Raw genomic sequence first — 26,084 nt, forward strand, 5'->3', positions numbered from 1 at the left:
ATGTGGCCACCAGACATTTTGCGGACCGTTTCCCACGCCCCGAGTTGCTACATTTGGCTGGTTTCCATCCATGTAGTTTTTTTCTCCACCGGTTTGACTGAAGCAATTTGCTTATAAAGCGAGAGTGAGTGAAGTGAGATGCCAGCTGGTTGCTCACTGCACTGACTGTGAGAGCCATGCTTCAATATTGTTTTTCCACTTGATGTTGACGACAGTTTTATTAACGTAAGAACGATTAAGCATTTTCTCTGACACGTTATGAAATGTCCAGCGTGTATTAAATATGTTCAATCTCATTCAAGGGTCATAGTTAGTGAACAAACTTGTGGCCCCCTGAGATGACGGAGGGACAGTCACGCCGCCCACTCACTCGCCCAGGTTTCCCATCACTTGGGCAGACAGTTAAAAATGAATGTTGCCACTGGACCTGTGAGGATTCCACAGTAGGAAATCAACAACCGAGAGGAAATTCTCCTGTCAAATCCTGCTCCTGCCTCTCGTGTGCAAATTCATATTCCCTGACACAAGTCTATTTATAGCACTGTACTAAGCAAGTCCTACTGTTCAACTGGTGAATGTACAGACTGCTTTCAGAAAGTGGAAGAAAGCAGCAGATGAGATACTTCAATTTTTATGAATTTGGAAGTGAAAGCATGAGGGAGGTGTAAATAACAAGGATAGAAAAGTCATTCGACATGTACAGACTAGTGTATGTCAGGGTATTTCATTTGGAATGTGATCGCGGGAGATGTAGGTCTTGATCAAAATCTCGGTATGAATATTGAATTTGCTCTTTGTTCTTTCTGAACCAGGAACATTTTAATTATTACTGCATTGACAGTGCCCTGGGTCACTTAGTATTCTCCCTCAAGTATGATGTCATTGGTGACCAAGAACATCTCCGACTCTTGCTAAGGTAGGTCCACGAGCCATAGAGCACAAAGAAGGTTTGTGACCTCGAGTGATGAGGGGAAGGTCCCGAATCACAGGTGAGGCTGAAGGACATGGGCAGGCATATTTAAACAATATAGAAGTGCCACTCATCAGTAATGAAGTCCATGCTTGTCAGAGAAAGCTGCTTGGACTGGAGAAGCGGTATTGATGATTTCCTCGCACAGTCTGGTAGAAAGGTGCCATTTGGAACCTATTAACCACTTTGACAATCGGACAATTGAATAAATAGTTTCCTGTATTTATCTAATTTATAAAGCCCTGATAATTTCAGTGAAAACAGACTCTTCAAACAGCTTCACTCAAGACTTATATTTTACATGTCCGGAACGATCTGCCTGGATTGTACACAAAACAATACTTTTCACTGTACCTCAGTACATGTGACAATCAATCTAAATCTAAGAGTTTGCACTTTGCTAATGTGCAGTAATAGAAACATAGGAAATAGGAACAGGAGGAGGCCATTCGGCCCTTCGAGCCTGCTCCACCATTCATTATGATCATGGCTGTTCGTCCAACTCGGTGACCTTTCCCAGCTTCCCCCGTATTCTTTGACTCCCACATTGCTCCCAGTACCATATCTAACTGCATCTTGAAAATACACAACGTTTTACCTCAACTGCTTCCTGTAGCAGCGAGTTTCACAGGCCAGCCAGTCTCTGCATGAAACACTGTCTCCTCATCTCTGCCATAAAAAGTTTACCCGGTATCCTCAAACTATGGACCCTGATTCTGGACACACCCACCACAGGGAACATCCTTCCTGAATCTACCCTGTCCAGTCCTGTTGGAATTTTATAGGTTTCTATGAGATCCTCCCTCATTCTTCTGAACTCCAGCGAATATAATCCGAACCGATTCAATCTCTCCCCATACGTCAGCCCCGCCATCCCAGGAATCAGCCTGGTAAAACTTTGCTGCACTCCCTCGAGAGCAAGAACATCCTTCCTCAGAGAAGGAGACCAAAACTGCACACAATACTCCAGGTGTGGCCTCACCAAGACCCTATATAATTGCAGCAACACATCCCTGCTCCTGTACTCGAATCCTCTCGCAATGAAGTCAGCATACCATTTACCTTCTTTACCACCTGCTGCACCTGCATGCTTACTTTCAGCAACTGGTGCACAAGGTCACCCAGGTCTCGTTGGACATTGCTTTCTCAATCTATAGCCAGTCAGATAATAATCTGCCTTCCTGTTTTTGCTACCAAAGTGGATAACCTCACATTTACCGATATTACATAGCATCTGCCATGAATTTTCCTACTCAATCAACTTGTCCAAATCACACTAAAGCATCTCTGCAACCCCCTCACAGCTCACCCTCCCATCCAGCTTTGTGTCATCTACAAATTTGAAGCTATTACATTTAGTTCCTTCATCCAAATCATTAATATATATTGTGAATAACTAGGATCCCAGCACCGATCCCTACAGTACCCCAATAGTCACTGCCTGCCAATAAGAACATAAGAACATAAGAACTAGGAGCAGGAGTAGGCCATCTGGCCCCTCGAGCCTGCTCCGCCATTCAATGAGATCATGGCTGATCTTTTGTGGACTCAGCTCCTCTTTCCGGCCAGAACACCATAACCCTTAATCCCTTTATTCTTCAAAAAACTATCTATCTTTACCTTAAAAACATGTAATGAAGGAGCCTCAACTGTTTCACTGGGCAAGGAATTCCATAGATTCACAACCCTTTGGGTGAAGAAGTTCCTCCTAAACTCAGTCCTAAATCTACTTCCCCTTATTTTGAGGCTATGTCCCCTAGTTCTGCTTTCACCCGCCAGTGGAAACAACCTGCCCGCATCTATCCTATCTATTCCCTTCATAATTTTAAATGTTTCTATAAGATCCCCCTCATCCTTCTAAATTCCAATGAGTACAGTCCCAGTCTACTCAACCTCTCCTCATAATCCAACCCCTTCAGCTCTGGGATTAACCTAGTGAATCTCCTCTGCACACCCTCCAGCGCCAGTACGTCCTTTCTCAAGTAAGGAGACCAAAACTGAACACAATACTCTAGGTGTGGCCTCACTAATACCGTACACAATTGCAACATAACCTCTCTAGTCTTAAATTCCATCCCTCTAGCAATGAAGGACAATGACTCCATTTGCCTTCTTAATCACCTGTTGCACTTGTAAACCAACCTTCTGTGACTCATGCACTAGCACACCCAAGTCTCTCTGAACAGCGGCATGCTTTAATATTTTATCGTTTAAATAATAATCCCGTTTGCTGTTATTCCTACCAAAATGGATAACCTCACATTTGTCAACATTGTATTCCATCTGCCAGACCCAAGCCCATTCACTTAACCTATCCAAATCCCTCTGCAGACTTCCAGTATCCTCTGCACTTTTCGCTTTACCACTCATCTTAGTGTCATCTGCAAACTTGGACACATTGCCCTTGGTCCCCAACTCCAAATCATCTATGTAAATTGTGAACAATACTTTGTTTCCTGTCTGTCAACCAGTTTTCTATCCATCTAAATACACTAACCCTAATCCCATACGTTTTAATTTTACACGCCAATCTCTTGTGTGGAACTTTGTCAAAAGCCTTCTGAAAGTCCAAATAAACCACATCCACTGGCTCCCCCTCATCAACTCTATTAGTTACATCCTCAAAGAATCCCAGTAGATTTGTCAAACATGATTTTTCCTTCATAAATCCATGCTGACTCTGTCCGATCCTGCCACTGTTTTCCAAGTGCTCTGCTATAAAATCTCTGATTATCAATTCTAGAATTTTCCCCACTACCGACGTCAGGCTTACTGGTCTATAATTCCCTGTTTTCTCTCGACCTCCCTTTTTCAAATAGTGGAGTTACGTTAGCTACCCTCCAATGTGTAGGAACTGATCCAGAATCTATAGAATCCTGGAAGATGACCACCAATGCATCCACTATTTCTACTTCCTTAATCTACATCCCAGAGTACTTATCAGGCCCTAGGGATTTATCAGCCTTCAATCCCATCAATTTCCCCAACACCATGCAGCACGGTAGCATTGTGGACAGCATAATTGCTTCACAGCTCCAGGGTCCCAGGTTCGATTCCAGCTTGGGTCACTGTCTGTGCGGAGTCTGCACATCCTCCCCGTGTGTGCGTGGGTTTCCTCCGGGTGCTCTGGTTTCCTCCCACAGTCCAAAGATGTGCAGGTTAGGTGGATTGGCCATGAAAAATTGCCCTTAGTGACCAAAATTGCCCTTAGTGTTGGGTGGGGTTACTGGGTTATGGGGATAGGGTGGAGGTGTAGACCTTGGGTAGGGTGCTCTTTCCAGGAGCCGGTGCAGACTCGATGGGCCGAATGGCCTCCTTCTGCACTGTAAATTCTATGATAATCTAATAATACTTATTTCCTTCAGCTCCTCCCTCTCCTTAAACCCTGTGTTCCCAACATTCCTGGTATCTTATTTTTGTCCTCATTTGTGAAGACAGAACCAAAGTATGTATTTAGTTAGTCAGCCATTTCTTTGTTCCCCATTATACATTCCCCTGTTTCTGACTATAAGGGACCTACATTTGTCTTCACCAATCTTTTTCTCTTTGTATACCAATAGAAACTTTCACAGTCAATTTTTATGTTCCCCACAAGCTTACTTTCGTACTCTATTTTCCCCTTCTTAATTAATCCCTTGGTCTTCCTTTGCCAAATTATAAATTGCTCCCAATTCTCAGGTATGTTGATTTTCTTGACCAATTTGTATGTCTCTTCCTTGGATCTAATACTATCTCTAATTTCTCTTGTAAACTAAGGATTGGCTACCTTTCCTGCTTTACTTTTGTGCCAGACAGGAATAAACTATTGTTGCAGTTCCCCCATGTGCTCCTTGAATGTCTGCCATTGCTTATCCACTGCCATCCTTTTAATAGCGTTTCCCAATCCATCATAGCTAACTCACGCCTCATATCATCGTAGTTTCCTTTATTTAGATTCAAGGCCCTAATCTCAGAATCAACTACGTCATTCTCCACCTTTTGAAAAATTCCATCATATTATGATCGCTCATCCCCAAAGTTACACAACTAGATTGCCAATGATTCCGTTCTCATTACACAGTACCCAATCTAGGATGACCTAATCTCTAGTTGGTTCCTCAATGTATTGGTCCAGAAAACAATCCTGTTATACATGCCAGGAATGCCTTCTCTACGATATTGTGACTAATTTGATTTTCCCAATCTATATGCAGATTAAAATCACCCACAATTACAGATGGTCCTTGATTGCATGCATCTCTAATTTCCCGATAAATGCCATTCCGAACACCACCAATGCAGTTTGGGGGTCTATAAACAACCCCAGCTAATGTTTTTTTAACCCTTGATGTTTATCAACTCTACCCATACAGATCCCACATTGTTAGAGCTAATGTCCTTCCTCACTATTGCGTTAATTTTCACTTTAACCAGCAATAGAACCCACTGCCTTTTTCTTTTTGTCCGTCCTTCCGAAATACTGAATACCCCGGATGTTCAGTTCCCATCCCTGGTCACCCTGCAGCCATGTCTCACTCATCCTGAGCAAATTCTGCCCCTAGAATTCCGACAGAGCAGAGGGAGGTCATTCAGCCCAGAGTCTGTATCTGCTTACGTCTATTTATGTGATTACTTAATGGGATAGTGAGGGGGATCAGGGTTACACTCCCCATGAGAAAAGTCACATTAATATCGCTGTTAGTCAATGAGCTGGAGGCAGGAATGAGACTAGTAACGATCAGGTTATCCATTCCTGTCACACAGCGGGGTCTGATTGACACAGGAATGACCTAAACACCTCCTCTCTGACCAGCAATGATGGGTCACTGTGACAAGGAATACTGGAGTCAACTAACCAGGAATGCTGGGGTCACTCACTGGGAATGCTGGGGTCACTCGAACCGGGAATGCTGGGGTCACTGACCGGGAATGCTGGGGTCACTCTGACCGGGAATGCTGGGGTCACTCGAACCAGGAATGCTGGGGTCACTCTGACTGGGAATGCTGGGGTCACTCTGACCGGGAATGCTGGGCTCACTGACCGGGAATGCTGGGGTCACTCTGACCGGGAATGCTGGGGTCACTCTGACCGGGAATGCTGGGCTCACTCTGAGGTCGCTGACCAGGAATGCTGGGGTCACTCTGGGGTCAATGACCAGGAATGCTGGGGTCGTCCTGACCGGGAATGATGGGGTCAGTCTGATTGGGAATGCTGGAGTCACTAACCGGGAATGCTGGGCTCACTCTGTGGTCACTGATCGGGAATGCTGGGGTCACACTGACCGGGAATGCTGGGGTCACTGACCGGGTATGCTGGGGTCTCTCTGACCGGGAATGCAGGGGTCAGTCTGACCGGGAATGCTGTTGTCACTCTGACCGGGAATGCTGTTGTCACTCTGACCGGGAATGCTGGGGTCACTGACCGGGAATGCTGGGGTCACTCTGATCGGGAATGCTAGGGTCATTCTGACTGGGAATGCTGGGGTCACTGACCGGGAATGCTGGGGTCACTCTGACCGGGAATGCTGTGGTCACTGACCAGGAATGCTGGGGTCAATCTGACCGGGAATGCTGGGGTCACTGACCGGGAATGCTGGGGTCACTGACCGGGAATGCTGGGGTCACTCTGACCGGGAATGCTGTGGTCACTGACCAGGAATGCTGGGGTCAATCTGACCGGGAATGCTGGGGTCACTGACCGGGAATGCTGGGGTCACTGACCGGGAATGCTGGGGTCACTCTGACCGGGAATGCTGGGGTCACTGACCGGGAATTCTGGGGTCACTCTGACCGGGAATGCTGTGGTCACTGACCAGGAATGCTGGGGTCAATCTGACCGGGAATGCTGGGGTCACTGACCGGGAATGCTGGGGTCACTGACCGGGAATGCTGGGGTCACTCTGACCGGGAATGCTGGGGTCACTAACCGGGAATGCTGGGGTCACTCTGACCGGGAATGCTGGGGTCACTCTGACCGGGAATGCTGGGGTCAATTGACCAGGACTGCTGGGGTCAATCTGACCCGGAATGCTGGGGTCACTGACCGGGAATGCTGGGGTCACTCTGACCGGGAATGCTGTGGTCACTGACCAGGAATGCTGGGGTCAATCTGACCGGGAATGCTGGGGTCACTGACCGGGAATGCTGGGGTCACTGACCGGGAATGCTGGGGTCACTCTGACCGGGAATGCTGGGGTCACTGACTGGGAATGCTGGGGTCACTCTGACCGGGAATGCTGGGGTCACTCTGACCGGGAATGCTGGGGTCACTCTGACCGGGAATGCTGGGCTCACTCTGAGGTCGCTGACCAGGAATGCTGGGGTCACTCTGGGGTCAATGACCAGGAATGCTGGGGTCGTCCTGACCGGGAATGATGTGGTCAGTCTGACTGGGAATGCTGGAGTCACTGACCGGGAATGCTGGGCTCACTCTGTGGTCACTGATCGGGAATGCTGGGGTCACACTGACCGGGAATGCTGGGGTCACTGACCGGGTATGCTGGGGTCTCTCTGACCGGGAATGCAGGGGTCAGTCTGACCGGGAATGCTGTTGTCACTCTGACCGGGAATGCTGGGGTCACTCTGACCGGGAATGCTGTGGTCACTGACCAGGAATGCTGGGGTCAATCTGACCGGGAATGCTGGGGTCACTGACCGGGAATGCTGGGGTCACTGACCGGGAATGCTGGGGTCACTCTGACCAGCAATGCTGGGGTCACTCTGACCGGGAATGCTGGGGTCAATTGACCAGGAATGCTGGGGTCAATCTGACCGGGAATGCTGGGGTCACTGACCGGGAATGCTGGGGTCACTCTGACCGGGAATGCTGGGGTCACTCTGACCGGGAATGCTGGGGTCACTGACCGGGAATGCTGGGGTCACTGACTGGGAATGCTGGGGTCACTCTGACTGGGAATGCTGGGGTCAGTCTGACTGGGAATGCTGGGGTCACTCTGACTGGGAATGCTGGGGTCAGTCTGACTGGGAATGCTGGGGTCACTCTGACCGGGAATGCTGGGCTCACTGACCGGGAATGCTGGGCTCACTCTGACTGGGAATGCTGGGGTCAGTCTGACTGGGAATGCTGGGGTCACTCTGACCGGGAATGCTGGGCTCACTGACCGGGAATGCTGGGCTCACTGACCGGGAATCTTGGGGTTAATTAAACCGGGAATGCTGTGGTCACTCTGACCGGGAACGCTGGGGTCACTCTGACTGGGAATGCTGGGATTACTGACCGAGGATGCTGGGGTCACTCTGACCGGGAATGCTGGGGTCACACTCACCGGGAATGCTGGGGTCACTGACCGGGAATGCTGGGGTCACCCGGACCGGGAATATTGGGGTCTCTCTGACCGGGAATGCTGGGGTCACTCTGACTGGGAATGCTGGGGTCACTCTGACCGGGAACGCTGGGGTCACTCTGACTGGGAATGCTGGGGTCACTGACCGGGAATGCTGGTGTCACTCTGACCGGGAATGCTGGGGTCACTCTGACCGGGAATGCTGGGGTCACTGACCGGGAATGCCGGGGTCACTCTGACCGGGAATGCTGGGGTCACTGACCGGGAATGCTGGGGTCACCCGGACCGGGAATATTGGGGTCTCTCTGACCGGGAATGCTGGGGTCACTCTGACTGGGAATGCTGGGGTCACTCTGACCGGGAACGCTGGGGTCACTCTGACTGGGAATGCTGGGGTCACTGACCGGGAATGCTGGTGTCACTCTGACCGGGAATGCTGGGGTCACTGACCGGGAATGCTGGGGTCACTCTGACCGGGAATGCTGGGGTCACTGACCGGGAATGCCGGGGTCACTCTGACCGGGAATGCTGGGGTCACTGACCGGGAATGCTGGGGTCACTGGCTGGGAATGCTGGGGTCACTCTGACTGGGAATGCTGGGGTCAGTCTGACTGGGAATGCTGGGGTCACTCTGACCGGGAATGCTGGGCTCACTGACCGGGAATGCTGGGCTCACGCTGACTGGGAATGCTGGGGTCAGTCTGACTGGGAATGCTGGGGTCACTCTGACCGGGAATGCTGGGCTCACTCTGACCGGGAATGCTGGGCTCACTGACCGGGAATGCTGGGCTCACTGACCGGGAATCTTGGGGTTAATCAAACCGGGAATGCTGTGGTCACTCTGACCGGGAATGCTGGGGTCACTCTGACCGGGAATGCTGGGATTACTGACCGAGGATGCTGGGGTCACTCTGACCGGGAATGCTGGGGTCACACTCACCGGGAATGCTGGGGTCACTGACAGGGAATGCTGGGGTCACCCGGACCGGGAATATTGGGGTCACTCTGACCGGGAATGCTGGGGTCACTCTGACTGGGAATGCTGGGGTCACTCTGACCGGGAACGCTGGGTCACTCTGACTGGGAATGCTGGGGTCACTGACCGGGAATGCTGGTGTCACTCTGACCGGGAATGCTGGGGTCACTGACCGGGAATGCTGGGGTCACTCTGACCGGGAATACTGGGCTCACTGACCGGGAATGCTGGGGTCACTCTGACCGGGAATGCTGGGCTTACTGACCGGGAATTCTGGGCTCACTCTGACTGGGAATGCTGGTGTCAGTCTGACTGGGAATGCTGGGGTCACTCTGACCGGGAATGCTGGGCTCGCTGACCGGGAATGCTGGGCTAACTGACCGGGAATCTTGGGGTTAATCAGACCGGGAATGCTGTGGTCACTCTGACCGGGAATGCTGGGGTCACGCTGACTGGGAAAGCTGGGATTACTGACCGAGGATGCTGGGGTCACTCTGACCGGGAATGCTGGGGTCACACTCACCGGGAATGCTGGGGTCACTCTGACCAGGAATGCTGGGGTCACTCTGACCGGGAATGCTGGGGTCAATTGACCAGGAATGCTGGGGTCAATCTGACCGGGAATGCTGGGGTCACTGACCGGGAATGCTGGGGTCACTCTGACCGGGAATGCTGTGGTCACTGACCAGGAATGCTGGGGTCAATCTGACCGGGAATGCTGGGGTCACTGACCGGGAATGCTGGGGTCACTGACCGGGAATGCTGGGGTCACTCTGACCGGGAATGCTGGGGTCACTGACCGGGAATGCTGGGGTCACTCTGACCGGGAATGCTGGGGTCACTCTGACCGGGAATGCTGGGGTCACTCTGACCGGGAATGCTGGGCTCACTCTGAGGTCGCTGACCAGGAATGCTGGGGTCACTCTGGGGTCAATGACCAGGAATGCTGGGGTCGTCCTGACCGGGAATGATGTGGTCAGTCTGACTGGGAATGCTGGAGTCACTGACCGGGAATGCTGGGCTCACTCTGTGGTCACTGATCGGGAATGCTGGGGTCACACTGACCGGGAATGCTGGGGTCACTGACCGGGTATGCTGGGGCTCTCTGACCGGGAATGCAGGGGTCAGTCTGACCGGGAATGCTGTGGTCACTCTGACCGGGAATGCTGGGGTCACTCTGACCGGGAATGCTGTGGTCACTGACCAGGAATGCTGGGGTCAATCTGACCGGGAATGCTGGGGTCACTGACCGGGAATGCTGGGGTCACTCTGACCAGCGATGCTGGGGTCACTCTGACCGGGAATGCTGGGGTCAATTGACCAGGAATGCTGGGGTCAATCTGACCGGGAATGCTGGGGTCACTCTGACCGGGAATGCTGGGGTCACTCTGACCGGGAATGCTGGGGTCACTGACCGGGAATGCTGGGGTCACTGACTGGGAATGCTGGGGTCACTCTGACTGGGAATGCTGGGGTCAGTCTGACTGGGAATGCTGGGGTCACTCTGACTGGGAATGCTGGGGTCAGTCTGACTGGGAATGCTGGGGTCACTCTGACCGGGAATGCTGGGCTCACTGACCGGGAATGCTGGGCTCACTCTGACTGGGAATGCTGGGGTCAGTCTGACTGGGAATGCTGGGGTCACTCTGACCGGGAATGCTGGGTCACTGACCGGGAATGCTGGGCTCACTGACCGGGAATCTTGGGGTTAATTAAACCGGGAATGCTGTGGTCACTCTGACCGGGAACGCTGGGTTCACTCTGACTGGGAATGCTGGGATTACTGACCGAGGATGCTGGGGTCACTCTGACCGGGAATGCTGGGGTCACACTCACCGGGAATGCTGGGGTCACTGACCGGGAATGCTGGGGTCATCCGGACCGGGAATATTGGGATCTCTCTGACCGGGAATGCTGGGGTCACTCTGACTGGGAATGCTGGGGTCACTCTGACCGGGAACGCTGGGGTCACTCTGACTGGGAATGCTGGGGTCATTGACCGGGAATGCTGGTGTCACTCTGACCGGAATGCTGGGGTCACTGACCGGGAATGCTGGGGTCACTCTGACCGGGAATGCTGGGGTCACTGAACGGGAATGCTGGGGTCACTGGCTGGGAATGCTGGGGTCACTCTGACTGGGAATGCTGGGGTCAGTCTGACTGGGAATGCTGGGGTCACTCTGACCGGGAATGCTGGGCTCACTGACCGGGAATGCTGGGCTCACGCTGACTGGGAATGCTGGGGTCAGTCTGACTGGGAATGCTGGGGTCACTCTGACCGGGAATGCTGGGCTCACTCTGACCGGGAATGCTGGGCTCACTGACCGGGAATGCTGGGCTCACTGACCGGGAATCTTGGGGTTAATCAAACCGGGAATGCTGTGGTCACTCTGACCGGGAATGCTGGGGTCACTCTGACCGGGAATGCTGGGATTACTGACCGAGGATGCTGGGGTCACTCTGACCGGGAATGCTGGGGTCACACTCACCGGGAATGCTGGGGTCACTGACAGGGAATGCTGGGGTCACCCGGACCGGGAATATTGGGGTCACTCTGACCGGGAATGCTGGGGTCACTCTGACTGGGAATGCTGGGGTCACTCTGACCGGGAACGCTGGGGTCACTCTGACTGGGAATGCTGGGGTCACTGACCGGGAATGCTGGTGTCACTCTGACCGGGAATGCTGGGGTCACTGACCGGGAATGCTGGGGTCACTCTGACCGGGAATGCTGGGCTCACTGACCGGGAATGCTGGGGTCACTCTGACCGGGAATGCTGGGCTCACTGACCGGGAATTCTGGGCTCACTCTGACTGGGAATGCTGGTGTCAGTCTGACTGGGAATGCTGGGGTCACTCTGACCGGGAATGCTGGGCTCGCTGACCGGGAATGCTGGGCTAACTGACCGGGAATCTTGGGGTTAATCAGACCGGGAATGCTGTGGTCACTCTGACCGGGAATGCTGGGGTCACGCTGACTGGGAAAGCTGGGATTACTGACCGAGGATGCTGGGGTCACTCTGACCGGGAATGCTGGGGTCACACTCACCGGGAATGCTGGGGTCACTGACCGGGAATGCTGGGGTCACACGGACCGGGAATATTGGGGTCACTCTGACCGGGAATGCTGGGGTCACTCTGACTGGGAATTCTGGGGTCACTCTGACCGGGAACGCTGGGGTCACTGACCGGGAATGCTGGTGTCACTCTGACCGGGAATGCTGGGTCACTGACCGGGAATGCTGGGGTCACACTGACCGGGAATGCTGGGGTCACTCTGACTGGGAATTCTGGGGTCACTCTGACCAGGAACGCTGGGGTCACTGACCGGGAATGCTGATGTCACTCTGACCGGGAATGCTGGGGTCACTGACCGGGAATGCTCTGGGTCACACTGACCGGGAATGCTGGGGTCACTCTGAACGGGAATTCTGGGGTCACTGACCGGGAATGCTGGGGTTATTCTGACCGGGAATGCTGGGGTCACTCTGACCGGGAATGCTGGGGTCACTGACCGGGAATGCTGGGGTCACTCTGACCGGGAATGCTGGGCTCACTGACCGGGAATGCTGGGGTCACTCTGACCGGGAATGCTGGGCTCACTGACCGGGAATGCTGGGCTCACTCTGACTGGGAATGCTGGTGTCAGTCTGACTGGGAATGCTGGGGTCACTCTGACCGGGAATGCTGGGCTCGCTGACCGGGAATGCTGGGCTAACTGACCGGGAATCTTGGGGTTAATCAGACCGGGAATGCTGTGGTCACTCTGACCGGGAATGCTGGGGTCACGCTGACTGGGAAAGCTGGGATTACTGACCGAGGATGCTGGGGTCACTCTGACCGGGAATGCTGGGGTCACACTCACCGGGAATGCTGGGGTCACTGACCGGGAATGCTGGGGTCACACGGACCGGGAATATTGGGGTCACTCTGACCGGGAATGCTGGGGTCACTCTGACTGGGAATTCTGGGGTCACTCTGACCGGGAACGCTGGGGTCACTGACCGGGAATGCTGGTGTCACTCTGACCGGGAATGCTGGGTCACTGACCGGGAATGCTGGGGTCACACTGACCGGGAATGCTGGGGTCACTCTGACTGGGAATTCTGGGGTCACTCTGACCGGGAACGCTGGGGTCACTGACCGGGAATGCTGATGTCACTCTGACCGGGAATGCTGGGGTCACTGACCGGGAATGCTCTGGATCACACTGACCGGGAATGCTGGGGTCACTCTGAACGGGAATTCTGGGGTCACTGACCGGGAATGCTGGGGTTATTCTGACCGGGAATGCTGGGGTCACTCTGACCGGGAATGGTGGGGTCACTCTGAGGTCGCTGTCCGGGAATGCTCGGGTCACTCTGACCGGGAATGGTGGGGTCACTCTGAGGTCGCTGACCGGGAATGCTCGGGTCACTCTGGGTTCAATGACCGGGAATACTGGTGTCTCTCTGACCAGGAATGCTGGTGTCTGTCTGACTGGGAATGCTGGAGTCACTGACCGGGAATGCTGGGGTCACTCTGGGGTCACTGATCCGGAATGCTGGAGTCAATGACCGGGAAGGCTGGGGTCGCTAACCGGGAATGCTGGGGTCACTGACTGTGAATGCTGGGGTCACCCTGACCGGGAATGCTGGGGTCACTCTGACCGGGAATGCTGGGGTCACTCTGACCGGGAATGCTGGGGTCACTCTGACCGGGAATGCTGGAGTCACTCTGACTGGGAATGCTGGGGTCACTGACTGGGAATGCTGGGGTCACTCTGACTGGGAATGCTGGGGTCAGTCTGACCGGGAGTGCTGGGGTCACTGACTGGGAATGCTGGGGTCACTCTGACTGGGAATGCTGGGGTCAGTCTGACCGGGAGTGCTGGGGTCACTCTGACCGGGAATGCTGGGGTCACTCTGACCGGGAATGCTGGGGTCACTCTGAGGTCGCTGACCGGGAATGCTGGGATCACTCTGACTGGGAATGCTGGGGTCACTGACTGGGAATTCTGGGGTCACTCTGACTGGGAATGCTGGGGTCACTCTGACCGGGAATGCTGTGGTCACTCTGACTGGGAATGCTGGGGTCACCCTGACCGGGAATGCTGGGGTCACTCTGACCGGGAATGCTGGGGTCACTCTGACTGGGAATTCTGGGGTCACCCTGACTGGGAATACTGGGGTCACCCTGACCGGGAATGCTGGGATCACTGACCGGGAGTGCTGGTGTCACTCTGACCGGGAATGCTGGGATCACTGACCGGGAATGCTGGAGTCACTGATCGGGAATTCTGGGGTCACTGACCGGGAAAGCTGGGGTCAGTCTGACCGGGAATGCTGGGCTCACTCTGCGGTCACTGACCGGGAATGCTGGGGTCACTCTGGGGTCACTGACCGGAAATGCTGGGGTCACTGACTGGGAATGCTGGGGTCACTCTGACCGGGAATGCTGGGGTCACTGACCGGGAATGCTGGGGTCACTCTGACCGGGAATGCTGGGGTCACTCACCGGGAATGCTGGGGTCACTCTGACCGGGAATGCTGGGCTCACTGACCGGGAATGCTGGGGTCACTCTGACCGGGAATGCTGGGGTCACTAACCGGGAATGCTGGGGTCACTGACCGGGAATGCTGGGGTCACTCTGACCGGGAAAGCTGGGGTTACTGACCGGGAAAGCTGATGTCACTGACCGGGAAAGCTGGGGTCACTGACCGGGAATTCTGGGATCAAAGACCGGGAATGCAGGGGTCACTGACCGGGAATGCTGGGCTCACTCTGGGGTCACTGACCGGGAATGCTGGGCTCACTCTGGGGTCACTGACCGGGAATGCTGGGGTCACTGACCGGGAATGCTGGGCTCACTCTGGGGTCACTGACCGGGAATGCTGGGGTCACTTTGGGGTCACTGACTGGGAAAGCTGGGGTCACTGACCGGGAATGCTGGGGTCAAAGACCGGGAATGCTGGGGTCACTTTGTGCCTTAGTGCTGGTGTTCTTCTATGCAGTGAAATGCCTTCATTGTTAGAATTTCTGATGTTTGGAAAGTTTCCAGCCATTTACCTTCCTGTGTTTAGTGGGAAAATAGTGTTGGCTCCAACTGCTATGAATCTAAGGAGTTCAATGATTGATAATCAGTGTCATGGGCTTTACTCATCATTGGAACTCGGTACAGCTTTAAAATAGCCACCCACATCAGGCTGTCCAACCTTTTACAATGGTTCTTGCCTTATTCTTCATACATTTCCCGTACCAGCATCCCCGAACAGGCGCCGGAATGTGGCGACTAGGGGCTTTTCACAGTAACTTCATTGAAGCCTACTCGTGACAATAAGCGATTTTCATTTCATTTTTCATTTAACACTTGAACTGATTTCAAGCCAATTATTGATTTTAGAAAATGCCATAAATAATTTTATAATGAGCACATTCATTTTTTTTGCTTCAAACCTTAGTCAAAAAGTGTTTGGCAAAATAGATCTCCTTCGTTTGGAAACATAAAGGGAATGATATTAATCATGCTGTGTTTATTTTTATTTATTTTAATATTTTCTCCACAGAACCAAATACAAAACCTATCAGGATGTGATTCCCATATCTTGTCTGACTGAATTTCCTAATGTGATTCAAATGGCAAAGGTGAGTAAATACTCTTTTGTCTTTCTTTAGACATAATCATGTATCTCCCAGGTAAATGTTTTGATGGGTGGAAACACTGTCGATAATAAACAATATCAGTTTGCTGTCCTCAAAATGGCTGCCGTTTAGGAACTGGTAAACCTCAGAGCCGTGGCCGTGATCATTTAAAGTGAGGCTCCTCCTTAAAAAGTCACCAGGGCCAAGTTGGTACGATGCAGAAATTGAGAGTTGTTGGAGCTGCACTCGTCCAGGCAGGTTGAGAGTTTTCCAACACATCCCTGGCTGCTTCCCTGTAAATGGTGGACAGACATTGATTGCTTAGATCTCCATCCTTTACCCAGTTTTTACACAATCAGTTTATAAATCCATTCTTCCAAATGGGGCCGGACGGGGGGGCTGTTGTCATTATCCTCACAATCCAGAGTAACACCGTAATGCTATAGGGACCTGGGTTCAAATCGCACCACGGCATATGGTGAAATTTAATGAATGTCTGGAATGAAAAGGTGACCACGAAACATTGTTAATTGATGTAAAAACCCATCTGGTTCACTATTTGCCGTCTTTACCTGTTCTGGCTTTACATACGATTCCAGCAGTGTGATTGGCTCTTCACTGTGCTCTGAAATTGTCCAGCAAGCCTCTCAATTGTATCAAACCACAAAACGGTCTGAAAGGAATGAAACCGTACGGACCACGCAGCATCAACCGAGGCACCAGAAACGACACCGGCAAACCCAGCCCTGTCAACCCTGAAAACGGCTGGGAGAGCTTTCTTACAGACTAGTCAAGCAACAGCTTCCACATGGAATCATACTTTACTGATGATGATCCAGGCATCGTCATCACCATCCCTGGATATGTCCTGCCCCACTAGCAAGACAGAGTCAGCAGAGGTGGTGGCACAGTGGTATACAGTCAGGAGGGAGTTTCCCTGGGTCCTCGGTACAGCCCCTTCAGCTGCTTCATCAGTGGCACTCCTTCCATCGTAAGCTCAGAAGTGGAGATGTTCATCGATGATTGCACCATGTTCAGCACCATTCATGTCTCGTCCAATCTGTGTCCATATCCAGCAAAATCTGCATCACAAACAGGCTTGGGATGGCCAGTGGTAAATAACATTCACACCATACAAGTGCCAGGCAATGACCATCTTCAACAAAAGAGAATCTAACTATTGTCCTTTGACATTCAGTGGAATCACCATCGCTGAATCTCCCACGATCAACATCCTGAGGTTACCATTGATCCGAAACTGAACTGGGGGCAGCACGGTGGCACAGTGGATTAGCACTGTTGCCTCATGGTGCCGAGGTCTCAGGTTTGGTCCCGGCTCTGGGTCACTGTCCATCTGGGGTTTGTACATTCTCCTCGTGCTTGTGTGGGTTTTGCCCCCACAACCCAAAGATGTGCAGGGTAGGTCAATTGGCCACACTAAATTGCCCCTTAATTGGAAAAAGTTAATTGGGTACTCTAAATTTTAAAAAATAAAAAATAAAAAGAAACTGAACTGGACGAACCATGTAAATACTGTGGCTACCAGAGCAGATCAGAGGCTAAGAATCCTGGAGCAAGTAACTCCCCTCCTGACTCCCCAAAGCCTGTCCACCATCTACAAGGCACAAGTCAGGAATGTAATGGAATGCTCTCCACTTGCCTGGATGAGTGCAGCTCCAACAACACTCAAGAAGCTCAACACTATCCAGGACAAAGCAGCCCCGCTTAATTGACACTCCATCCACCAACATAACTCTCTCCACCACTGGCACACAGTAGCTGCAGTGTGCATCTACGAGATACATTGTATGAACTCATCAGGGCTTCTGAAACAGCAACTTCCAAATCCATGTACACGACCATCGAGAAGGACAAGGGCAGCAGATACCTGGGAACCCCACCACCTGGAGGTTTCCCTCCAAGTCACTCACCACCCTGACTTGGAAATATATTGCTGTTCCTTCACTGTCACTGGAGCAACATCCTGGAACTCCCTCCCTACCAGCACTGTGGGTGTACCTACGTCACATGGACTGCAGTGGTTTGAGAAGGTAGCTCACCACCACCTTCTGAAGGACAATTAGTGATGGGTAATAAATGCTGGCCTGACCAGCAACACCCACATCCCACAAATGAATGGGAAAAAACTCTTCCCAGAGGTGTGTGGCATTAGTACCAGTTCCAATTCTAGATTAAAGAGATCAAAGGGGACTTGTCTCTACCTGTTTTTATGAAGCTTGCCTTTATTTGTACTGAGCTTTCTCACAATATTCCGGAAGGAAATGGTAAACCGCTGTTACATTCTTGTGTTAATCTTGGAAGATTGGTTGTTCTCCATATTTTCCTTTGTTAAAAAATGTTTTCGCTCTCAGCCAAATATATAGTATACTTGAAATTGATTCAGCCTTCGACTGGGTGCCAGAAGAAATGTCATAATTCCAGCTTTTCTCCTGCTGAAGCAAGCCCACAGGAATTGTGTAGCAAACATTCCAAAGCTTATTCTGAAGAGCAGAAACTTTATTGCTGATGGGAGTTATTTAATTAGTTCAAATGTCATCTTACCCCATTCTTCAAAAAACAAACAGCGGAATCTTAAGAAATATATTTGAACTATTATTAGATGAGCCTGTAAAGTTTTAGAAATTTCCACTTTTAAGTTCTTACCCTTGGTTTTCTGAAGACAGAATAGGATTTTCAGTAATATTGAAAGAGAGAGAGACAGAGAGAGCAAATCCCACAGACTATCCTGGGGGAGGGTTGGAGGTGTAGAGGGATTGGACCTCTTAAGGTCAGGAAACTGGAAATTCCTGATGTGATTTGGAGTGTCGGAGGATGGGACTGGACCAGGGGAAAGAGAATAGAGTCAAGATGGGAAGAGATGAGTTCAGTGGGGCAGGAACATGCAGAAAGGATGGGTCTACCAGGGCAGTCCTAGTTGTGTATTTTGGAAGGTGGTGAAAGACGGGTGTCCATCATTGGGAGACTATAAAGTTGGAGGCTGTGGAAGGAAGAGGTTCACAGGAGATGAGATCAGTGACAGTCCTAGAAACAATAACTTGATGTTCAATGGTGGGGTCATGATGCAGGGGGAGGTTTGAGGAAGTGTCTGAGAGTTGGCACTCAGCCTCTGTGGGATAGAGGTCACTAAGCCAGAGAACGATAACACTCCCGTGTCTCCCCCCCCCCTCCCCCCCCCCCCCCCCACCCCCCCCTGTCAGGATGCAAGTGAGGGAACAGAGTGCAGCAAGTTCAGAGAGAAACCGGTTTGAGTGGGTCTTCTGGAGTCAACATTGACTTCAACAACCTCAGACCATGAACTTTGGCCTCCACTTTTGTTTTGTTTTGCTAAGGGCATCTTGTTTTTTGCTTTTAGACAGCTGCCATTTATTCTGCTATTGACACTTACTCTGAACCTATGATTTGTTTCTTTATTGCAACCAGAATGCGAGGTCATGGTTACAGATTGAGAGACGGTAGATTTCGAACTGGGATGAGGAGGAACTACTTCTCGCAGAGGATGGTGAATTAGTGGAACTCACTGCCCCATAGTGCAATGGAATCCGAGTCATTAAAGGTTTCAATAAGGAGATAGATATATTTCTTATTTTTTAAAAAGGGTAGGAGGGACCAGGTAAGGAGGTAGATTTGAGAGCAGGAAGAGATTAGCCATGATCTGATTGAATGGCGGAACAGGTTCAAAGGGCTGAATTCCGCACTTCTGCTCCTAATTTCTATGTTCCTAACCATTACCACTCCTATTGTCTCCTCTTCCACGACATCTTTGTCATTTAATCTCTCCCACCCTTTTACCTACCCCTGACCTTCCCTTTTTCTTCCACCCAATCCTCCCCCTTTTTACAACAGCATAAAACCCATCGCGTTTCTATCTCTTTTCACCTCTGGAGAAGGCGCAAAACATGAATTTCTCTCCACAGATGCTGCCGCAGAGTTTTTTTTCCACACTTTCTGATTTCATTATAAAAGAAACCAAGTCATTTCTATCAAATCTCATGAATGCATTTCAAATATTCATCCAAAGAATGAGATGGCTTGAGATTGAAGTTGCCTAATGAATAGCAACTCCATCTGTTAAATATCATCACTGACTTATCTCTTGTTTCACTCTTGTAGTAGCTTGCCCCTTTCTCTCTCTGCCCTCCTCTCACCTTCCAACCACTCCCCACCTCTCCCTATCTCACCCCTGCAGGAAATGCAACCAGGCAAACTCAGTGTGTGTCTAACCTTGCCCACCTCAGGTTGTAGCACCCTTCAGGTACAGCCAAGTACAGCTGAGTGTGCGTCTGACCTTGCCCACCTCACGCTGTAGCTCCCTTCAGGTACAGCCGAGCTGGGGAATGGCAGCCTCTGGAGCCAGCCTCTCCGTCTTTGCCTTGTCGTATTTTATTCTCATTAATTTTCCTCTTTGAACATTTGTCAAACTCCTTCTTCCTCATTGGTCTGGGCTGGCTTCCCAAGTGGAGCGGGACTAAAGGAGTTTGTTGAACCTGAGGGGGGGCCACAGGAAATTAAACCTGCCGGAGAATGAGCAGAGATTCCAACATCTCCCATTGGAGAGTGAAAATGAGAAAACAAACTCCAGATCTCGGACTACTTGGGAGATCTGGCACATAGTTCAATAATTCTCACTGCAGGAGGGTTCCTGCTGTTGCTGATCACTGAACGAAACGCGTAAAATAATCTTTTGTTCCTCTATTTGCAGCTGGTTTGTGAAGAAGTAAATGTGGATCGTTTCTACCCAGTTTTATATCCTAAGGTAGGTGTCAGCTACAGTTCCCAATTCCTTTCATTTCTCTACCTTTCATCATCTCATTTCTGTCGCTCTCACTGTGAATGTTAATTACAAAATGCTTGAGGGAGTGTTGCTGATGTAAATGAGTGCTTTGCTTTGAAGAGGCTGTGTTATGCTTTTTCTATCTCTTTCAGGCCTCACGGCTAATTGTGACATTTGACGAGCATGTGATCAGCAATCATTTCAAGTTTGGGGTTATTTATCAGAAGTTTGGTCAGGTGAGTTGTTGCCACCATTGCCAGGTCCCCATACTGTTAATGGGATGTGTGTTTGAGTTGTCCATTTATTATTGTTTGTGGGAACTTGCTATGAACAAGTTTCCAACACTGCAGCAATTTGAAAATTCAGAAAATGTTTCACTGGCAGTGAAGTGCTGGGTCACACTGAGGTAGTGGAAGATGCTATATAAATGCAAGTTACTTATTCTTACTGAACAAATGGATCTTCCGTTCAGGTTGTCACATCTAGACCTGCCTATTCCAACATACTCCTGGCTGGTCTCCCCATTCTACTTTCCATGACCTTAATGCTATCCCAAACTCAGCTGCCCCTCTCTTGACTTGCACAAAGTTCTATTCCCCTCCACCAGCCATACAGAGGAACCTGGGACGTGGGAACAGGCGAAGGCCATTCGCCCATTCGAGCCGGCTCCGCTATTCAGTAAGATCAGAGCTGACCTGATGGTGTCTCCTCTCCACTTTGCTGTCTGTCCCCCATAACCCTCGACTCTCTTGTCTATGAAAGATCTGTCTAACCCGGCCTTGAACAAATTCAATGACTCAGCCTCCACTGCTCTCTGAGGAACAGAATTCCACAAACTAACGACCCTTTGAAAGAAAGAAATACTCTTCGTCTCAGTCAAAGGGAGATCTCTTGTCAGTGTTTTCTTCATCTGTGAGGATGACTATTTGATGGTTGCAATACTCGGAATCCCCAGGTGATAATCCAGCTGATTCTTCCTCTGGGAAATGGGACCACTATGATCAGGGTGTTCTGGCAGTCTGTCACTGCATCATGAAGGAACCCTCTGCTATCTTTAATTAAAGTCCCCAACCTTACCTTTGAGCTTTTCACTGTCTACTTTGTTTTTGGCTCCCCCTCGTGTCGAGGATGATGTTTACTTGGGGTTCCGGAGTCTTACTCATGGATCTTCGCAGGACTGAACGAGCTGATTCTCGACCCACAGATTCCGGGTCCATGGAGCAGGACATCTGGGATCTGGTGTGCAGGAATTTCTTCCTTTTCTTTACTGTTCACCACCGTTCTGCTCATCATTTAGGCATTGGGATTTGCTACATGATGCAGCTTGATGGGCAATTTGTCACCATGTTGAATGTTTGGTGGCAAACTCCTCCCGGTCATCGATGTCAATGCTGCCACACTTAAAGGAGAGCTTCAGAGTGTCTGTGAAGTGTTTTCTTTGTCCTTCCCTGGAACATTGGTGGAACAGTGGCACAGTGGTTAGCACTGCTGTCTCAGCGCTAGGGATTCGGGTTTGATTCCGACCTCGGATGACTGTGCGGCGTTTGAACGTTCTCCATGTGTCTGCGTGGGTTTCTTCCGGGTCCTCCGGTTTCTTCCCACAGTCCAGAGATGTGTAGGTTGGGTGGATTGGCCATGTTAAATTCCCTCTTAGTGACTAAAGGTTGGGTGGGGTTGTGGGTGAGTGGGCCTGGGTAAGGTGCTCTTTCAGACCGTCAGTGTAGGTTTGATTTGCCTTCTGTATTTTAGCGATTGAAAAAATTGTAGAGTTGGGAGATGGGCGGGATATTCCGACCCCCCATGCTGGGTCGGAGAATTGCCGGGGGGGCGGTGTGAATCCCGCCCCCGCCGGCCGCCGAGTTCTCGGGCACCGGAGATTTGGCGGGGGCGGGAATCGCGCCGGTCGGCGGCCGCTCACAGCGGCACCCCCGGCGATTCTCCATCCCGCGATGGGCTGAAGTCCCGCCCGTTCTTTGCCAGACCCGCCGGCATAAATTAGACTAGGTCACTTACCGGCGGGACCTGGCGGCGTGGGCGGGCTCTGGGGTCCTGGGGGAGGCGCTGGGCGATCTGGCCTCAGGTGGTGCCCCGATGGTGGCCTGTCCTACGATCGGGGCCCACTGATCTGTGGGCGGGCCAGTGCCGTAGGGGCACTCTTTTCCTACGTGCCGGCCGACGCGTATGTGAACACCCCCTGCGCATGCGCGGGGATGACGTTAGCAGCCGCTGACGCTCCCGCGCCGGCCAGCGGGGCGCAAACCACTCTGGCCCCGGCCTCGCCCCTGAAGGTGCGGAGGATTCTGCACCTTTGGTGCGGGCCGTTGCCGGAGTGGTTCACGCCACTCCATCCTGCCGGGACCCCCCGCCCCGCCGGGTACAGGAGAATCCCGCCCGCAGACTTGGGGGGGGGGGGGGGGGGGGGGGGGGGGGCACTGTGGCCAGTGTAACAAATTTGATTTTTGCAGTTTTGTGGAATTTGATTCAAGAAGGGCGACTGGCATTTTATTGATCATCTGCCCACTGAACCCCAAAAATAAAAAGTTTCTACCATGGCCAATGCAGTGAGGAAACTATCACCAGAGCAGGAATCTGTAGTCTATCCGAGTAGATGAGTGAACACTTAGAGCATCATTTAATCCACAACAGGAGTGTTTAAAAATTGACTCAAACTGGCCAATTATAACCAGTTCAGAACCCCAGAACTCCAATTATTGTTAACTAAAGTGGGAGGAGTGAATATTTATACTGTAGCAATCTGGTCTTTTGCATAATAAGTATTTGTTGGAATTGAAGGTCCTCATTACATTTTAAAAAGTAGGCGAACAAAGTGATCCAGTCGTGTTAGAACACAAGAACATAAGAACTAGGAGCAGGAGTAGGCCATCTGGCCCCTCGAGCCTGCTCCGCCATTCAATTAGATCATGGCTGATCTTTTGTGGACTCAGCTCCACTTTCCGGCCCGAACACCATAACCCTTAATCCCTTTATTCTTCAAAAAACTATCTATCTTTATCTTAAAAACATTTCATGAAGGAGCCTCAACTGCTTCACTGGGCAAGGAATTCCATAGATTCACAACCGTTTGGGTGAAGAAGTTCCTCCTAAATTCAGTCCTAAATCTACCTCTTATTTTGAGGCTATGCCCCCTAGTTCTGCTTTCACCCGCCAGTGGAAACAATCTGCCCGCATCTATCCTAACTATTCTCTTCATAATTTTACATATTTCTATAAGATCCCCCCTCATCCTTCTAAATTCCAATGAGTACAGTCCCAGTCTACTCAACCTCTCCTCGTAAACCATCCCCCTCAAATCTGGAATTAGCCTCGTGTTGCATATTTCCACAAATAGTGTTGCATATTTCCTTTTTCAATTTGATTTTTGCACAGCTCCAATGTATTATAAATGGTACATCAGCATCAAAATAATTGATTTTGTGCCACTTGAATGCACTTTTCTCCTTGCCCAGCAACCCTTTGCTAACCTTCTTGGGTGGCAGTGAAGATCTCACCATTTGATATGAATATTTCATTTGTTTCAACACAAACGCACTCATCAATGAAAGTGTACACTTGAGAGTTTAATTAAAATATAATTGAAATCCACAAAATAGAATTGTTCATTGGGTATTATTAATCAGTATGACATCCTGTACAATGCCAGTTATTGTGCAGCCGCTTGTAGACGCAATGTCACACCTATTTTAAAGAAGAGAGAATAGTCTATTTTATTTGTGATTTAACAAAGTGTATCCAACATTTCCTCAATAGGAAACATGTAATAATTCTGATTCACTTCATTATTAACCGACAACATTGATTGTATTTTGTAGGAAGTAAATATAACAAGGCACTTTCATTTCTACAGTCCTTTGAGAAACTCAAACGTGATTCTGTCCTGTTGTAATGTCAGTTTGTTGTTGGCAATTGCCGATTTCATGGTGTGGACTGTGTCTTAGAAATTGTTTATTGCTCAGCTGTACCCTTATGTTACGATTTCTACTGTGCGATCTGTAATCTCCTCCATTCCTGCAACCCTCTGTGCACCTTCGATTCTGCCTCTTGAACATCCCCAATTCTAGTTACTGCATCATTGGCTTCAGTCTGCACTGTCAATCCTATGGTTCTATGAGATGCCTTTGGAATATTTTGCCCTGTTAAAGGTGCTATATAAATGCAAGTTGTTGTTGGTGCTGCAAGGATTACTGAATCCAAATAATGAAATCACCAGTCTGAGTGCATTAAAACTAGACACATCTCAGGAAAGTGCCACACACACATTGAAATGTTACAAAGTTACAAAAGCAAAAATTCCAAAAATTTTGAATGTTGAAATATTACAGTTAAAATATATTAAAGTAAAATATATCAAGTAAGCTAGGTCACTTTTAGCAGAGCTGGTTTAGCCCAGTGGGCCAAACAGCTGCTTTGTAATGCAGAACGAGGCCAGCAGCGCGGGTTCAATTCCTGTACCAACTTACCTGAACAGGTGCCGGAATGTGGTGACTAGGGGCTTTTCACAGTAACTTAATTGAAGCCTACTCGTGACAATAAGCGACTATTATTATTATTTTATACTTCCCATGTTGATAAGAGAACAAATTCCTGGTGGTTGTTAAATTCAGAATTTACACAACATCTCCAGTGGAGCTCCGCCCCTCTGCTTAGCTGAATCAGCAATATCTAAATCTAATCCATCTGTCATAGTCATAGTGTCATACAGCACAGAATGAGGCCCTTTAGCCCATCTGACCTGCGCAGTCTATCAAATAACTCTCTATTCTAATCCCATTTTCCAGCACTTGATGCGTTACCTTGTCTGCTCTGGCATTTGAAATGTTCATCTCAATGTTTCTTAAATGTTGTGAGGATTCCCACCTCTAGCACCCTTTCAGACGGTGAGTTCCAGATTCCATCCACCCTCTGAGTGAAAAGGTTTTTCCTCAAGTCCCTTCTGAAATCTCCTGCCCTTTACCTTAAGCCTGGTTATTGACCCCTCTACTAAAGAACAAAGAACAAAGAAAAGTACAGCACAGGAACAGGCCCTTCGGCCCTCCAAGCCTGTGCCGACCATGCTGCCCGTCTAAACTAAAATCTTCTACACTTCCTGGGTCAAGTAGAAAGGTTCCTTCCCATTCACCCTATCAATGCCCCGAATGATTTTATACACCTCAATCTGGTCCCCCCTCAGCCTTCTCTGCTCTAAGGAAAACAACCCCAGCCTAACCAGCCTCTCATAGCTGAAATGCTCCAGCCCCAGGCAGCATCTTGGTGCCTCTCCTCTGTACTCTTTCCAGTACAATCACACCCTTCCTCTGGTGTGGCTACCAGAACAGCAGTCAGTACACTAGCTGTGATCTGACAGGCATTTTATACAGCTCTATCATAACCTTTATTTCATTTACGTGCGATGTGGGTGTCACTGGCTAGGCCAGCATTTGTTGC

The 26,084-nt window shown here is 50.3% G+C and overlaps 1 protein-coding gene across 22 annotated transcripts in view; it reads left to right on the top strand.

The window, feature by feature from the left end:
- Positions 1 to 26,084, top strand: part of LOC119979250 (RAP1 GTPase activating protein) — a 705,159-nt gene that overhangs the window by 591,215 nt on the left and 87,860 nt on the right. For all 22 annotated transcript variants that reach the window (XM_038821204.1, XM_038821202.1, XM_038821208.1 and 19 more), the window contains 4 exons: positions 813 to 916; positions 15,775 to 15,853; positions 20,571 to 20,624; positions 20,795 to 20,878. In XM_038821204.1, the coding sequence (XP_038677132.1) occupies positions 813 to 916; positions 15,775 to 15,853; positions 20,571 to 20,624; positions 20,795 to 20,878 (321 nt within the window). The remainder of the gene's footprint in view (positions 1 to 812; positions 917 to 15,774; positions 15,854 to 20,570; positions 20,625 to 20,794; positions 20,879 to 26,084) is intronic.

Source organism: Scyliorhinus canicula, chromosome 16 (genome assembly GCF_902713615.1).
Source record: "Scyliorhinus canicula chromosome 16, sScyCan1.1, whole genome shotgun sequence".
In the NCBI taxonomy this organism is placed as follows: Eukaryota; Metazoa; Chordata; class Chondrichthyes; order Carcharhiniformes; family Scyliorhinidae; genus Scyliorhinus; species Scyliorhinus canicula.